Genomic DNA, 16,852 nt, shown 5'->3' on the forward strand with positions numbered 1-16,852 from the left:
TGTTTAAAATATGAATCTTATATATAGAAAGATTCAACTTAATGATCTATAAACTATTTTGTTTTTAACATGAAGATATTATTTCAGATTGTAAAATGAAGATTTAACTTTTTGGAAAAGAAAAAAAATTGAATGTAAACTTAATTTTTTATTCAAAACGTTAGCAAAAACCTATTTTTTAAAATTTTATTTCAGATGAATAAAATTTAACAAATCTCTTTTGATCGGATTAGTAGAACTCGTTATTCATACAACCAGATTTGTTGTGATCGATTAGGTTAAATGAAAATAACCGCGATTATTGTTATTATTTGCGCCAATTGCTTTGTGTTAGTAAATGTCTCAATTTTCGTTTTCACATTATAAAATAGTTTAAGTGAAATAGTTTTGCATTTTAAATAAATAATGTGAGTGAAATTCTTTTGCCTCTTTGCATAATTAGTTACGGCATTTAAATTTTTGAAATACTCGTTTTATACTATCGTATATCATTAGAATTCTTAGATCAATTTTATTATATAGTGTTTGGAACAACACAATGCCGTCTGTTTCTGAAATGGCTACTAATGTATTTGTTTTGGATAATGGAGGCTATACTGTAAAAGCTGGATTCTCTACGGATTCTGAACCAAGGTTGTATATATTTTAAATTAAAATTATTTTTATTTTAAATATTTGTATCTAGTTCTTTTTATGGATGTTAAGAAATGAAATTTTTTTAATGAAATATTCACTGGAAATTTTTATTTGTTTTTCTTAATTTCATTTCTCAGCTTCAGCGCGCTAATTTAAGTGTTCGTATTTTTTTTATTTATTATCTTTACTATAAAATTAATTTACTTTTAAACTTTATTGACTGCCTCTTCAATTATTTTAAATTTGAATAATCCATCTTTTTTTTTGTTTAAAAGATTTTGATTTTTGTAATGGTACAACTTAATACTTATTAATAAAATATTTGTTATTACTTCATATTCAGATGAGAAATTTATAAGTATTATTTGATAAAGGATGTTTTATTATCAAATTAATTTTTTTTTTTTTTTTTTTTTTTGTATTTTCAGATTTATTCCTAATTGCATTACAAAAGCCAAAAGTGAAAGGAGAAGGCAGTTCATTGGCACTCAACTAGATGAATGCAAGGATTTTTCTGGATTATATTATTCATATGCATGTACTAGGGTGAGAATTATTGTTGTAAAAATATATATTGATGCTTTTTATCTTAAACCGTTTTTATAATCATTTAGTATTATTGTTGAGGGAAAAATGCTTTGAAAAAATTTAGGAAGAATCTATTTTCTTGTTTTAGAATTAGTATTTAACATCTCTATGGATACATCTATCAATTCCTGTTAATACATTTTATGTATTTGAAAAATTAAAGCAAATTAGTATTGTATCAATACCACTAATGTATTTTTTTTATTTATCAAAAAGATTTTTGCCTTTTAGAAATTTAACCATTTCTCTTCTATCAAGATACATAATGTCTTTAAAAGTCCTTAAAAATAACTTATTTTTATTACTAAGGTGCCTAAATTTTTCTAATCACCCCACAAAAAAAAAAAAAAAAAATTGTAACATTAGAACTACCTGATCATATAGAAACATATTCTTTGCAATATCTGAACTTTTATCCCACAACAGAAATGGTACGAATCTGGAAATTAACATTAAGCTGATATTAGCAACTCATTAAAATCATACATTGCAGAAAAATTGCATAACAGCAAATGTTTGTCCTGTCCAAACAAACACTTGCCATTGTTCACTTATTCATCAAATTCACAATCTTCTTTTAGCACATGTTAGATCATACAGAATTGACATTGCCGCTTTAACGTAAACCCACTTTAAATTTATATTATCATTTCATTAAATTTTTCAAGTAGAAAAAGAAGATTGTAGAAAGTATGGACTATAGCAGGTATTTGTTATGATGAAACAACCATTTGCTGCTGTGCAGTTTCTGTGCACATGTAATCTTACTGAACTGACAATATTGTCCTAATGTAAATCCTGCTTTTTTGTAAAAGAATTTTTCTTTTTTATTGAAAAGGATATATTTTTCTAAAAGGGTTATATACCTTTTCATTTATTTCTTTTTCATCTCCTTTTTCTTGTTTAGATGGGGATGATCACTATTTTCCATGAATAATTGATATTTATTTATTTTTACAGTCCGAGGATTTACTTGGCAATTTTCAGATGACACCAAGATCGGTAAGATGCCTTATACAAAACATGAAATCTTGACAGTGTTTATTTTGATTACTACACAATAAAATCAACATATCGTAAAAACATAAAGTACTAAGTATTTTTTATGCATTCAAAAAAATCACATGAAAAACGTTTTGGAAATATTCATTCTTTCACATGGCCAAGTGTTTGCTAGAAAAGGATTGAGCATTAATAGAAATATTGATATGGCAAATTTAAATTATCCTGAGACTTTCCACTACTAACCAAATCTAATATGAAAAAATAATAAGAAGAAATTGAGCGATTAAAAAAGTTAAATAACAAAATTTCTTAAAAAAAATATTTACATAATTAATAAAGTTGGCATAATTTTTATGTCCTAGATTTGTTTACTTAGATTCTTAAATCTTCTTTCTTTCAAGGAATTGAAATGCTGTTGAAGAGGTTGTGTAATATTCATATTGATACAGCTAATTGTTGTGTAGTAATGTGTGTTTTTGGTTTGCAATAAAAATGCTTTAGTAAGTTTTTTCTAAAAAAAAAAAGCGTGCAGAGAAAAATTATATAAGTTAGCTCTAATTTTTTGAAAAATGTTCAGAATTAATGGTGATATTCGTTTAAATTTGTATGAAATACTCTATTTTCTTGCTCAGCTTGTTTAATTTCATCATTCTGCTGTTCTCTCAGATCTGAAGATTAATTGACTTCATATTCTTTTCTTCCCTTTTTGCTTAGCATATTCTCTGTATTTATTTTATTTTTGTCTAAATCTTTGAAACATTTATTGTTGCAGTGTCAGACTTAACTAGATGAAATCTTTGAGAAATGTAGGGCTAAATTGATATTCATTTCTGACTATAGTTATAGTAAATTTATATATTTCAATAAATTGCTTTAAAATTTTTTAATGAACATACTTTTTCTTTTAGGGTTATGTTTTGAATTGGGATGTTGAGAAACAAATTTGGGATCATATCTTTGGACCAGATCATTTTAAAGTTAGTATTTATATTGCTGCATTATATTATGCTTTATGTAAGAATTTACTTTGTAATATTATTTTTCATATTCAAATTCCTCCTTAGGTTGATTTTAAGGAAACATGCCTTATTGTGACTGAGCCATATTTTAGTTTTCAGTCAATGCAAGAAGCCATGGTAGAAGTCGCTTTTGAAGATTACAAATTTCACTCTATGTATGCTGCTAATCGTAAGTATACTTTTAATTTCTGAGACTTGACATACTAAATGTGTGCAGTTTCAGACTGCATTTTTCAAATTTGTAAACAATCTTGCAATATTTTTTGTCCTTTTGCTATTTTTTCTTGTAAACAAAGTTGAGCAATAAAATCATAATTATTATATTTTTCTGAAATTTCCTCACGTTAATGTGTAAAACTAATGTGCACTAAATATTATTGATACTAATTTTTTTTATTTGTAAATTTTCAATTAATCTTCTTCCCATTTTTATTGATCACTTCCATAATATATAATTCACCTCTAGTATACTCTTTTATTTAGTTTTATTTGTTAAAAACTATGTTAAATTAATTCTTATATTTTCTTAAAAATCTTCAGATCACAGTGATTTATTTATCAAAAAATACGATTTGACCACTTTGAATGAGAATTTATTTCTCTGTGCTTAAAAGTATCATACCAAAATAATCTAGACCACCTGGAACTTGTTTTCAGGATATTTAGCCCTATAATTTAGATTACATTTTCATATTTAATGTATCTTGAAAATCTTTACAAATGAATATATTTCTTACTTTCAGCTGCAACACTTTCTGCTTACAAATCACAAAAAACTACAAATGAAATGTGTTGTTTAGTTGTTGATTCTGGATTCTCTTTCACACATATTGTCCCATGTATTAAAGGCAAAAGACTGAAAAATTCAACTAGGAGGTGAGCATATATTGTAAGTAAGAAGTATTTCAGAATGTCAGTCAGTTATATTTGGAATCTAGTAGTGTATTTTGTATTTCTTGAGCAATGTGATTTTATGTAAGCATCAAATGTTTGCTTTATTCAAAATATCTCAAAATGCTTTTTACATTTTTTGACTAACCAATGAACTTTCGGGAGAAAAAGTTTAGATTTAGATTTTAATCTTTCATGAAATAAAAATTGTATATATAATATGTAGATTTTATTTCAAAAATTTATCATCAAGCTGATTACAATATCAAAAGAAAATGTGAATTCTAACAGCTTTTAACAGTAAATTAATTTTTGAGGGAGGATTTATTTTCTCAGTAACTTAGATTTAATGTAAATTTCATGCAAAACAATATTTTTTCTTTTTAATATTAAGTTCTTATTTAATATTAAAAAGAATTTATATATTTTCTTTCTTAATTTTTTAGAATAACACAAAAGAGCCATTTAGCTATATAATTTCTTAATAGAAATTATATAGCTAAACTTAATCTTATATATTTACCTTATATATTGCATACACTAAGGTGAAAACATATATATTACCTTTCATTTGGCTAAAAATTGCTTTTCCCATTTGTTTAGTGATAACTTCTTTTAACTAAAGAAAGCATTTACTTTTAGTTTAAAATTAGTAGAATTGTACAAAGAATGATTTTAAATTCTCTTGCATTGTAAATATTAAGAGGGAAAAAATAATCTAGATTGCTTTTAAGCATTAAATTATAAAAGTAATTAAATAACAAGGAGCATACATAAAAATAATTAGGGAGTTAAAAAAATTAAAATATAAAAGTAGAGATTGAAAAGTATATAGATAAATGTTTATCTCAAGTACTTTATGATAGTCTTAGGACTTAAATCATGATTTTTGATTTCATAGAGACCATATTTGGTACAGAATATTTATAGAATAAAGATATTTTACCCTATTAATTTATTCATAAATTAATGAGTGAAGGGAATAATTAAATTGTAATGTGTTTTTACCAAGGTTTATATTTTTAAATTTAATTCTGTACATTGATAAACATAAAAAGTCTTTTTAGTAAATGTCAGATCAAGGCAGTCAGTTTGTGATAATTTGTTATAACATATAGTATAATATTGTAAAGTCATCAATTGTTTGCAGTAAATTTTTTTTTATTAAAAATGAAAAAAAAAAAAAAAAGAAATATTTACAGATAGTGGTAATTTAAAATTATCAAATTGAACTGAATTGTGATTTGTTATTTTTCTTCATGAATGTTTAAACAATAGCAATAATTTGAATGTAATGAGATAGTCATAGCATTCAAAATAATAATGGTTATTTACTCTGATTAAACAATATTCTTTTATATATTGTAATGCCTTAAAAAATTGAGTTTTTATGCAATTTTATTTTCTACCTTGATAATATAAACTGATTTCATAATATATCTGAAAATCCAGAAGGTTTCAAAAGATTTATTTTTATAGTTATCGCTTATATGTCAATTATCATAGAGACCTTAGTTCATTAATATACCAGCTTGTCTGCATTGGGCTATTGCCTTTCAGTGTTATGCTTTTTTCATTTGCTACTTATATGCAATGACACTATCTCTACAATGTTACAGATAAATATGTATGTATGTTGATGCTCTACAGGGTACACCATTTGACCTAGAGCAACAAAATTTGACACATATACACTTTATAGAGTAAAAATGTGCATTTTTGAGCAACTTTTTTCAAACTTTAATTCAGATTTTAATTAATTTAAAATGAAGCAAAGATTTGGTGTTTTTGTGTGAAAATTTTCAGAAATATTACCGCACAAAAATAATTTGTACATCATCTTAAATTTCAATTAATCTTCTCAAGGAATATTAATTCACTGTGGAAATTTTTCTAAATTGTGGCAGTTTTAAAAATATATTTATCTAATTTTCAATAATGCATTTCACTGTTTAACTAAAATTCATTGTTTCATCAAATTTAATAACTTGATTTCTTAGTTTTCCATTTTATTAAGGATGAAGTATTCATTTAAAATCTGTGTAGTTTTCACGAGAAATAAGAAAATGAAATTAGTGTTGCATGAAAATTATGAGAGAGTTTATCTTGAAAGCCTCATTTTTAGTAACAATTTGATATCTTGGGACTTAATTCTATTAGAATTATTCTTATTTCATTAAATAGAAGCAGATATAAAATTATTACATAATAGCTCTAATGTATATCATTAGTTAATGCTTAAAATTATTTTCTTGGGAAATCATGTAGCTAATTTATGCATGAGATGTAATTGACAGTAACACAAACAATATTCCTGGTAATCTAGCTAGTCACTAAAGGCAGCTAATAGGGCAATATGATTCAAATGAATTAATCTTTTATAAATTATCTCGCAAAATGACATAAAATAATAGAGTCTATGTTTTATGTAATATGCTGCATGAATTTTATTTTATTACTTATTAGACACCTTGTGTTAGTTGTTTGTAACATTATGTTAGAATGCAATGTAAAACACATAAATATATATGACAGCACAGTTGTATCAATTATGTGGTTCTTTGTACTTGTGAATTGACTCTATTAGAACAAAATTCTCATGATTTCCAATAGAAGAAATTTTTTTAATCAGTGTTTATGAATTTTATTCAATGGATAATTAAAATTTCTCTAGAATTGATGTTGGTGGAAAAGTCTTGACTAATCATTTGAAGGAAATCACTTCATATCGTCAGTTAAATGTGATGGATGAAACATATGTCATGAATCAAGTTAAAGAGGATGTGTGCTATATTTCATTGGATCCCGATAAAGATTTAAAAATAGCTGAGTGAGTTTGCTATTCTTATTGTTATCTTTATTCTTTTTTATTTGTATTTCTAGATCACTATTTTTGAAAATTAGTAATATTTCATAAATATAAATTAAAATTTAACCTTTGATGATTTATGTTATTGTAATTAAGCACATATTAATTAATTTATAAATTATAAATTAAATAATTTTCTTTTAATATATTAGAATTTTCTAATAATTTGATTATATCATTTTATCTTTTTCTTATGGATGATACAGATTCTACATCTGTATAATTTTTACCTTTGTTTGCAAGTTATTGCAATTGCTGTACCAATATAGGATTAAGTTTTCAGTAGATAGTAAATTTAAGTTTTTATCTCTTTTGTCCCTTTTTAATCATTCCATGCATTATTGATTGTTAATGAGGGAAGATAGGAATAAAAACTTCTTTGCTGATTGAAAAAAAAAAATCCAGCTGATTCGATCTTTAAATTATCTGAAAAGCCAGAAGAATTGGTCCTTTAAAAAAAATTTCTTAATATTAGGTTTTAGAATTTTTTTAGTCCATAAATTAAATATAACTGTGCATAGAAGTTGCATAATACTGTTGGGGGGGGTCAGTTAAGGAACAGAGTAAACAAAGAAATTCTTTCATATAAGTTTTTTAAAAATTTAACAATTAAACGAACAAAAAAACAAAAAAAGCAATCCTATATGTAAAATTTTTTTTGAAATGTATTTTACTATTATCATTGAAATTTCTATGAGAGAGATGAACAGATAAAAATAGATTATGGAGGAATGCAAGGTGGGAGTAACTATGGATTTGGTTAACATGTATATGAGAATGGAAATCACAAAAGAGAAAGTGAGAACATTTATATGTCTGCAAAAATTTTCTGAAATGTTAACATTTAATCAAAATAATTGTGATTTATTTTTGCTTTGTAAATATTTTGTTATGCTATTTTGAACTTCATAATTTTCAGAAGATTGGTATAATGTCACAGGCACAAAAATAATGTTAGAAGAGTGGGGGGGGGGGCATGTTTATTATGTTAGTATGCTTGAACTTTTAAAATATTATCATTTGTTAAACAGAGTGCAAAAAGTAATAATGAGTAATTAAAATTTTATTATTTTATTTATTGTTATTCCAAATACCTATCCTAAAATTTTTATGATTGCTATAAAACAATATAACTAATTTGACAGTAATATTTGTTGCTGAAATATTCTCATAACCTCAATTATGACAATTGTGGTATTCCAAGTTTAAAATCACTATGTTATAAAATGTGTTCATTTCAAACAGTAGTGATGAAATGCTACACAATACACAATATCGAGTGAATGCAATCAAGCTATGTATTATGCAGCTATTATCAAAATACATCTATATTATTGAAAGCACAGCCATTTTGTCAGTTAATATTTTATTTTATTAAATTTCTTTCTAAAAATCTTTCTGTAACATTTTTTTTCCTAGAAAAAGAGGGAAAGAAAATACGATTGTACGAGATTATGTCTTACCTGATTATACAGTTATTAAAAGAGGTTATGTCAGACCTCCTGAAGAAACTACAGGCAAACCGAAAGAAAATGAACAAGTTAGTGATTTTTTAAAAATCTGACAAATGGATTCTTTTTTCAGACTAGTGTTCAAATGCTTTTATTAGCTTATTGAATCAACTTTTAAGTATAATTCAGCAAATAATGTAAGAAGTTATTTGATTCATCAAATAAATTTATTAGATAGGTATTTATTTTACTTTGTGTCATAATGTTCTAAAATTATATAGTTTTAACTAGACTTCTACTTGCATATTAAATAGTAGATATAAAATATTACTGGATAATAAAAATTAAAAGAGAGATAGCACTTTTAAAGTAATTTTATTATTGAAAATGTATATAAATTTGTAATTTTTGTTTTTAACAAGTTCCCTTTGGTTACCAGATTGATGCATTGCAGATATTGGTTATCCTTAATTTCAGTTTAATCATTTAGATAAAGCTTCATGATAACAAAATTGTCTGACATTAAAAATATTTATATAATTGTCTGGCATCTTATTCCACTCATTTTGTACATGAAACTTTCTTATGGAGACTATAACCATAATAATATGGTACTATTGAAAATATAAATATGTAGTTTATCTATCTAATAAATTTTTCAGTATTGTAATTTCGCTTTTTTATGTTTCTCATAATTACCAATTAAACCAATACCAATATTAAATAAAATTCTATATTAACTTTCAGCAGTGGCAGAAAATCACTTGACTAGATGATGAAATAATGAAAATGGTTTAAATTTTAGTGCAATAATATATTCTATTATTTTAAATTAGGCAAAAAGATATATATATTTTTAAAAATGCAAAAATTCCCACAACTATTAAATTGGTATCATCAAAAAGATAATTTTTAAAAATTTGAGGCAGTGGGAAATTCTTTGTTTTATATTATATTTTCAGAAGTTGTCACCAAAAGCCAAACTTCAGCTTAGCTTTTAAATAAAATTTAAAAAAAAAAAAACATAACAAGGTGAACATTTACTTTCTCCTAGTTATATATATATGCCAAATTTGGTAACTGTAGATCATACATTCTGGCCTATCGAGTGCCAACTATTAAATTGGAACACTCGCACATATTCATCTTCATTTTTAATAGTAGAAATTTAACATCATATACTTTATACCAGTTAAATTGTTTGTTGTATTCTCAGAATTTCAGTCTATCATATTTTTTTAATTTAATTCTATTAAATAAAATGCTCTTAATTCTCTTTTTTTTATTATTGATATGAACTATTTTTTCCTCTTCAGTTGGTAAGAATGAACAATGAGAGATTTTTGGTACCAGAAATTCTTTTTCACCCTGGTTCTGTCCATATTCCAGAGATGGGGATCCCCGAGGCCATAATTTATTGTATTGAAACTTGTCCTGAAGGTGAGTTGTTATATTTGAATAACTAGTTGCCTTTGGCAACCAGACAGTTCACCAATTTTAATGTGCGTTAAAATTTTAATAATTAAATATTTTATGTAACTCCTTTTTTAATAGCTTCTCCATCAAAATATTTAAGAATTCAAATTTTGATAGTCATATAATTCACTCATAATATTATAAAGGCCTTCAGCCATAGCGTAATATGTATCTCTCTAATTTTCTGTTAGCACCCGTAGAATTTATGCTTTAAATTAAATTGGAAATGATTAAACTGCAATTTATATAATATTTTTTTACTGAAACAAAGCATTTTTTTTTAATAATATGATTACTGAAAACAGAGTCACTAAGCATTTAAACTTTATGGGCACTAAAGAATATCTTTCTTAATTTATGTAATATCTCAAGAATTTTTCAACAAAATTTTCTCGGATTCAGCATGAGGGATCGATTAATTAACAATGTTTAATTTTAAATGCATCAAACAGCAAGAAAATAAACAGAATCATTTAAAATAATCGGTCGAAAACAGGTTAAAACAAAACTACTTAATAAGACGATGTACTTAAAACTATAAGCATATACAAAAAATATATAACTAACATAAATACAATTTCATTAAAAAAGTACACAACTAACCTAAAAATAATTTAAATCAAGTCCAAATCCGTTGAAAATAGTTATCAACAATCAGAACAAAATGCGCATGCGTGAATTTTCTATGCCAGTTGGGATAATGCTATGCAGATTAGAAATTTTTAATTTCCTTTATTCTGTTTTATTTTAATTCAAAAGTACTTCAGAATGAATCTGAAAGATCAATTAATTAACAGTGTTTAATTTTAAATGCATCAAACATTAAGAAATTAACACAATCCTTTGAAATAATTGGTCGAAAACATGTTAAGCCTAATCTCATTAGCGTGGGGGGGGGGGAACAAGCCTTACTCACCTGGCGTTGGGAAATGAAGATTTTTTGTCAGAAAGTTAATTTTTAATTAATAATTAAAATTCTAATTAAAAATTCAAAAAAATCGACCCCAGGTGCTCATTCTCGATGTCCAAGGTATACATGTAACAAATTTGGTAACTGAACCAAAATAACTGCCCATCTGTAAATCTATCAGAAACAAAGGAATATTTAAATACTCTATAAATTAAACCTAATTACTACAATAAATATTAAAATAACAGTTCTGCAGAAAGAAAGAAAAAAAAAAACCCTGATTTTTGTATTTATGAAAATTTTATATAAAAAGTAAGTCAATCATTATTTATGATTTATATTTATTTTCTATGCTTGCAGAAATTCAACCTCATATGTACAAAAACATTCTATTAACTGGTGGTAATGCATGTTTTCCAGGTTTCAAGGATCGTGTGTAAGTATTAATTTTTTAAAATTTTTATTTATCTGAGTTAAATTTTTAATTTGGCTTTACTTTAAATACTATTGAACTTAATGTTCATCACTTTTAGGTTCCATGTAGTATCTTTTTAAATATTTCTTTTTTTATTTGTCATAATTGGAAAATTATCCTTGACATTGTTGTAAACATTTTTAAAACCAGAGTATAAAATAAGTAGGTTATTTAGGTTTTAAAACAAACTTCTGCATGCTTTTATTTGTTGTATTCGTAATATAAAAGGCCTTGTTGTCAATTGTACACAGTGACAATTTTGATCAATATAAATTTTCTGTAAAATATTCCATTCAGAAATACTGTTATTTATTTTAAATATTTTTGCTTTGATATCTGAAAATAAGCTCTCATTAAGAAATATTTATTTGAAAAAGAAAAAGTGCTTGTAGATTAATAAAAACATCAAAGTTAAAGTATGCAGAATATATATATTTTTTTTCTTTTCGAAATGGAATTTCTTTCTTTTGTAATTGTAATGCTGGTTATATATATATATATATATATATATATATATATATATATATATATATAAATTAATTGTAATAGGAAGTGCAAAATTATATAAACCAGAAAAAGATTTTTTTCAGTGCAGTTAAAATTTATTTTATACAAATAATATACTATTTGTACTATTTAGGTATTTTATTGCTTTTCTTTATTTCTTTCTTAATTTTAATTTATCTGGTTTTCATTGCTGTAGTGTATTTTTTGAAAGAAATAATTGTTTATATACATGCTGAATTCAATAATCGTCATTTTTTAAACAATTTTTTTAATAATAAAATCATGTTTTTACAAACTTTGCATTCACAGTTTTTTTTAATAATTTCAGATATCAAGATGTCCGTGCTGAAGCACATCATTTATATGATGTGAATGTAACATTACCAGACAAGTGAGTGTTATATCCACCTTTTTCTCCCCCCCCCCTTTTCGCATTTATATCTGTAAATTCATACTTGTTAATTTTAAGACTGAAAAATGTAAAAGGAACATATTTGTTTACTATTTGAACAATATTTTTAATGCCGATGGTTTTCATAAAGGATTTTTTTTTTTTAAATCTATATTCTAAATATAACTTAATCTTTCTTCCCACCCACAGCAAAACAGAGTATTTTTAAATTTAGAATATAATATATTTCATCTTTTAATTAAATATTTATTACCCACCTCTGAAATTAAATAAAGGAACTTCAGGTAGATGTCGAATTATTTTTCTGAGGTGTATATGTATCTTTATGATACACAGTGACATATTTCCAATTAAACAGCCTAGAAATATGAGTAACTAGAAATAAAAAATATTATTAGCCTATTTGTTAGAATTACATTTTTAAAAATAATAAAACATTAGGAACTTTATTGTGTGTGTGTGTTATATATATATAATATACAGTATAGGATTTTAGTACTATGAGGGCACATGCACAGAAATATTTTGAGCCCCGAGCCCCCCACAAGAAAGCAGCGTGACAAACTTATTTGAGTTTTTAACTTTTATCTTCATGCTTCATTTGTGTTATAAATATATAACTGAAAGGCAATTTCTAATGCATTTATAGCTTTTATTTTTTATTTGTACGGAATTATGTCTTTTATCTACACAATTTATATACTATATCATTTGTTTATTGTCTCTTGATCAATAATTATTAACCTTGGTGAGCATGGTGTAGTGTTCAAATAGGAAAGAGAGAATGTGAGAAAGTATTCTGAACTTATAAATTTTTAGAAAAGAATTTGCAGATGCAGCGTTTTTGTGTTCTGAGAGAATTTTACTTAACACTTTTATCAATGAATCAACACTTTTTCTTTAAAGTAAAAGGAGAAAATTCTGCGAATCGGACTAAAGAGGAAACTTGAACTATTAAATTTGTCGTAAGCTCAGCACTATGATATACATTCCAAATAGATTTCGAAGCCCCTATAGATCTCCAGGCACAAGGCAACTGCCTCCACCGCCAGCCTGTGCGGAAAACCACCACTACATATATAGAATTATTAAAAACTAATGAATGAACAATTACTTTTTAATAATATATTGGGATATCAGTTATTCATTAGCTTGTTTTTTTATAGTCAATGTTAACAAAGCCTGTAAAAAAAAATTTTTTTTTTTGAAGTTTAATATTTTTGTATAATCTATCATATTAAATACTTCTAATTGCAAGCTATGAAATCATTATATAACAATTGTGGTTATTTTTTATTTTATGGTTATTTTTTTATTACTTTAGTTATCTTTTCCTTGATGCACATATTAATAAAAAAATTAAATATGTACACTTTTACAAAAATTTTAAAATGAAGTATTGACTAAAATAAATCATTATCATATTGATTAGTTTAAGAATATATTGAAATGTGAAATAAATTGATTAAATTTAATTATTAAGGTGTATTTCATAATGTTCATTTTCTAAGGCCACAAAATATCTAAATCTGACACATTGAGTAATGTAATATATTGGACAATATAAATTTCCACACTTTAAATCACTCCTAAAATTGCCTTGGAAAAATTAAACATGAAATGTATTTAAATGCATACAGTTTTATAAAAAGATCTATTTGTATGTATTTTTAAATAAAGAAGATATTGTTAACAAACATATGTATAAAGAATAATGTAGTAAGTTTCATACTAGATATTGAAACACTAAAGATATCTCCATCTTGAAGTTTTTAAAAAATTCTGACTAATCAAATCTTTGACATTATTGAATTAGACCCATTTCTAAATTATCCTTTTCATCCTCCAGTCACACCATAAAAGAATGAAATCCATATCCTCTTGAAGGCAGATAAATTTTATGAAAAAATAACTAAGACTAAAAAAATTTATTTTATAGGTTTAAAATCACAACATGAGAGATATGCATTTTACGAATGTTATTATGATAAATCAGGCATCTATAAACTTTTAGCGTGTTCTTTAACCTCGTGTAAAATATGTGAAACATAAATCAAATTTATTTCTAGAAGAGATATTTTTTTAAGAAAAATATGCTGTATACGGGTCAGAATAAAATAGTTCTTTATAATAGAAAATATTTTGTGTTTTACTAATCTTAGATCAAGCTACTTTATTAGAAAAAGAATCTAGTTTTATGTAAGAAAGATTTGACTGCATATTATTATTACAATGCACTGGTAATTATTAGGGCTTGGAAATTATTGCTATACCCAATAATTATATTTTCCTGACTTAACATTTATTATCTATCATGTATTTCAAACACTACTAAAAATTTGAATTGAAAAATGAGAATTATCAATTCAATCTTTTTTTACTTTATCGTATAGAGCAAGTATTGTAAAAACTCGAGAGAAAAAAGTTTGAACTTGATGAATATCCACATTTTGGACTTCTCCAAGTTTGAAAAACATATTTTTATCATATTTTTTCCATTTGACTGCTGGTTGCATTTTTGTTTCAAAAATGCTGTGAGTTAGACTGGTGAAATTTGGTATTTTTTTTACATCAAATTAGTAAATTTCCTTTATATTCTGAGAGTAAAATCCACTCCAAGGAAGTCTGTCCAGCTGTTTGAATAATAAAATAACTACAAAGCAAAGGGAGGTGTATAAAATTTAATATGCAGATTTAACATCTAAGATGTTGATATGTATTACATTTAGAACCAAATTCATCAAGGTGTTGGCTTTCTGTTGGTTTGTACTTTCATAAACATGATAACTCTAAACTTAAATATATGAAATTTTGCACAGGATTCAATGATTATGATTCCAGTTCTGTGTCAAATGATTCAGTTGGTTGCAAACAACTCCTCTAAAACACAAATTCAATTACCAGGTGCCTTTTGCTAAATGTTAGGTTGTAATCAATAATCACATGATAGATTCAATAAAAAGGTAAAACTACTATAAATTTATATCAAGAATCCATATTTCATACTATTTTTTGCCAGTACTATGCAAGGCATTCGCAATCTTATCCAAAGTCCATAATTTTAAGAGGGAGGAGAGGAGAATAACATTTGTATATTGAGATTATGCGAGATTTTGAAGAGACAAGTCCTTCTTTATTTAATTTGATTTCATCTGTTTTTTAATAATCATATTATAAAACTTGTAGATTATTTAGAGGTGGATTTTTTTTTATTACTTTGCTTGAATGAAAAGATTATAATCTTTTGATATGATCTTGCATGACATATAAAGTTTACATATAAGATTTGCATTCTGCAGCTTTTTAAAAAATTTAAAATGGTCATTTTAATTTTTATATTAAAATTCAGTCTTTTCTGTCCTTTGTTTGGCAATCATTCCAGAATTTCTTTATTAATTTTATGAAGAAAGCTTGCACCATTTATGGGTCAAAATTTTTTAATAATTTTTTTTAAAAAAGCATACTTTATTTCAAAAGATATATAATTGTTAATAGTTATTTGACATCTGTTTTTTCCACTTTGCCCCCTCCTTTACTTTTTAATTACTCCTGCTTTTCATGTTTTGTTTTTTAAATGTATTTTCAACCATAAATTAAAAAAAATATTGGATGATGCACTGTGTATAAAATTATAATTAAAGACATTTAAAATAAGTATATTATGAATTCCCCACCATTCAATCAGTTTATTTATAGCTAATACTACTGATATTTTATAAAAATGTTTAAAATATAAATCATTATGTATTAAATAGAAAATGTATTTAAAATATGAAATCTGTATATCTGATACATTCTAAATTTAATGAATGTAATTTTTCATATTTTAAACTTGAAGTAGTGACTCACTAATTCATGATTATCACTAAGAATAATATAAAAATTATTTCCTCTATATCTCAGCCCTATAACTACTGCTTGGGAAGGAGGAACAATGATTCCTAGTGACCCAGAATTTCATAAGCTTATTGTGACTCGAAAACAGTATGAAGAAAATGGACCTCATTTTTGTGTAGAAAAGTTTGAAGTTTGATTATTTTAATAAAACCTTTTTATTTTTTATAAATACCTTTTTCTTTTTTCATTATACATCCATAAATAGTAAAGTTATTTCAGGAAATTTATTTTCATTCTACTATTTATGTCTTGCCCTCTTTTAGTTTTTTTAATGCAATTTTAGATTTTTTTATGCTTTATCTTCAAATTTGATTTATGGTAATTTTATTTACTTATTAAAAATTGGGAGATATAAATAACAAAGCTATTTTATAACAAATCAGAATAAAATTTGTAGAGTAATTTTGAAGACATAAAATTCTTTTACTGATATCTTGCAATTTAGTATGAAATACATGTGCATGGGAAAAAATAATTACAGAATTACTTGTGAAGTCACTGATTTCAAACTATGGTTTTAGTGTATCAAATCAAATTTTGTAAAAACGAAATTTTATCCCAGCCTGTTTTAGACACGTTTTAATAGATATAAAGGTGCTCCCACCCAGTCATTAATGACCATAAAGAATTCAATGTATTGGGGAGAATGAAATTGAAAAAGTATAAATATTCTGTTTTTCATACATACATTATCAGCAAAAAATCAAAAATAACAT

General features: G+C 24.9%; 1 protein-coding gene across 3 annotated transcripts; it reads left to right on the forward strand.

Moving 5' to 3' along the window:
* The first annotated feature begins 191 nt into the window (after positions 1–191).
* Positions 192–16,305, forward strand: LOC129980884 (actin-related protein 6-like). Of its 3 annotated transcripts, XM_056091336.1 has the most exons (13): positions 192–407; positions 523–633; positions 1,065–1,182; positions 2,185–2,226; positions 3,138–3,206; positions 3,294–3,417; positions 3,992–4,124; positions 6,814–6,969; positions 8,428–8,548; positions 9,776–9,899; positions 11,206–11,281; positions 12,156–12,218; positions 16,143–16,305. In XM_056091336.1, exons 2-13 carry the CDS (start codon positions 539–541, stop codon positions 16,270–16,272), a joined length of 1,251 nt encoding a protein of 416 aa, XP_055947311.1. In that variant the 5' UTR covers positions 192–407; positions 523–538; the 3' UTR covers positions 16,273–16,305. The 3 variants fall into 3 exon arrangements, with proteins under 3 accessions (XP_055947311.1, XP_055947310.1, XP_055947312.1); XM_056091335.1 differs by having other exon boundaries at positions 192–633; XM_056091337.1 differs by lacking the exon at positions 2,185–2,226 and having other exon boundaries at positions 201–633.
* Positions 16,306–16,852: the final 547 nt, after the last annotated feature.

The sequence above is a fragment of the Argiope bruennichi genome, chromosome 8 (genome assembly GCF_947563725.1).
Source record: "Argiope bruennichi chromosome 8, qqArgBrue1.1, whole genome shotgun sequence".
NCBI lineage: Eukaryota > Metazoa > Arthropoda > Arachnida > Araneae > Araneidae > Argiope > Argiope bruennichi.

Bases quoted from the DNA above. Each gene is read 5' to 3' on its own strand.
- LOC129980884 (XM_056091335.1), top strand. From the start codon at position 539: ATGCCGTCTGTTTCTGAAATGGCTACTAATGTATTTGTTTTGGATAAT. The intron at 9,900-11,205 runs GTGAGTTGTTAT...CTATGCTTGCAG, and splicing joins TATTGAAACTTGTCCTGAAG to AAATTCAACCTCATATGTAC. The intron at 12,219-16,142 runs GTGAGTGTTATA...TCTATATCTCAG, and splicing joins AATGTAACATTACCAGACAA to CCCTATAACTACTGCTTGGG.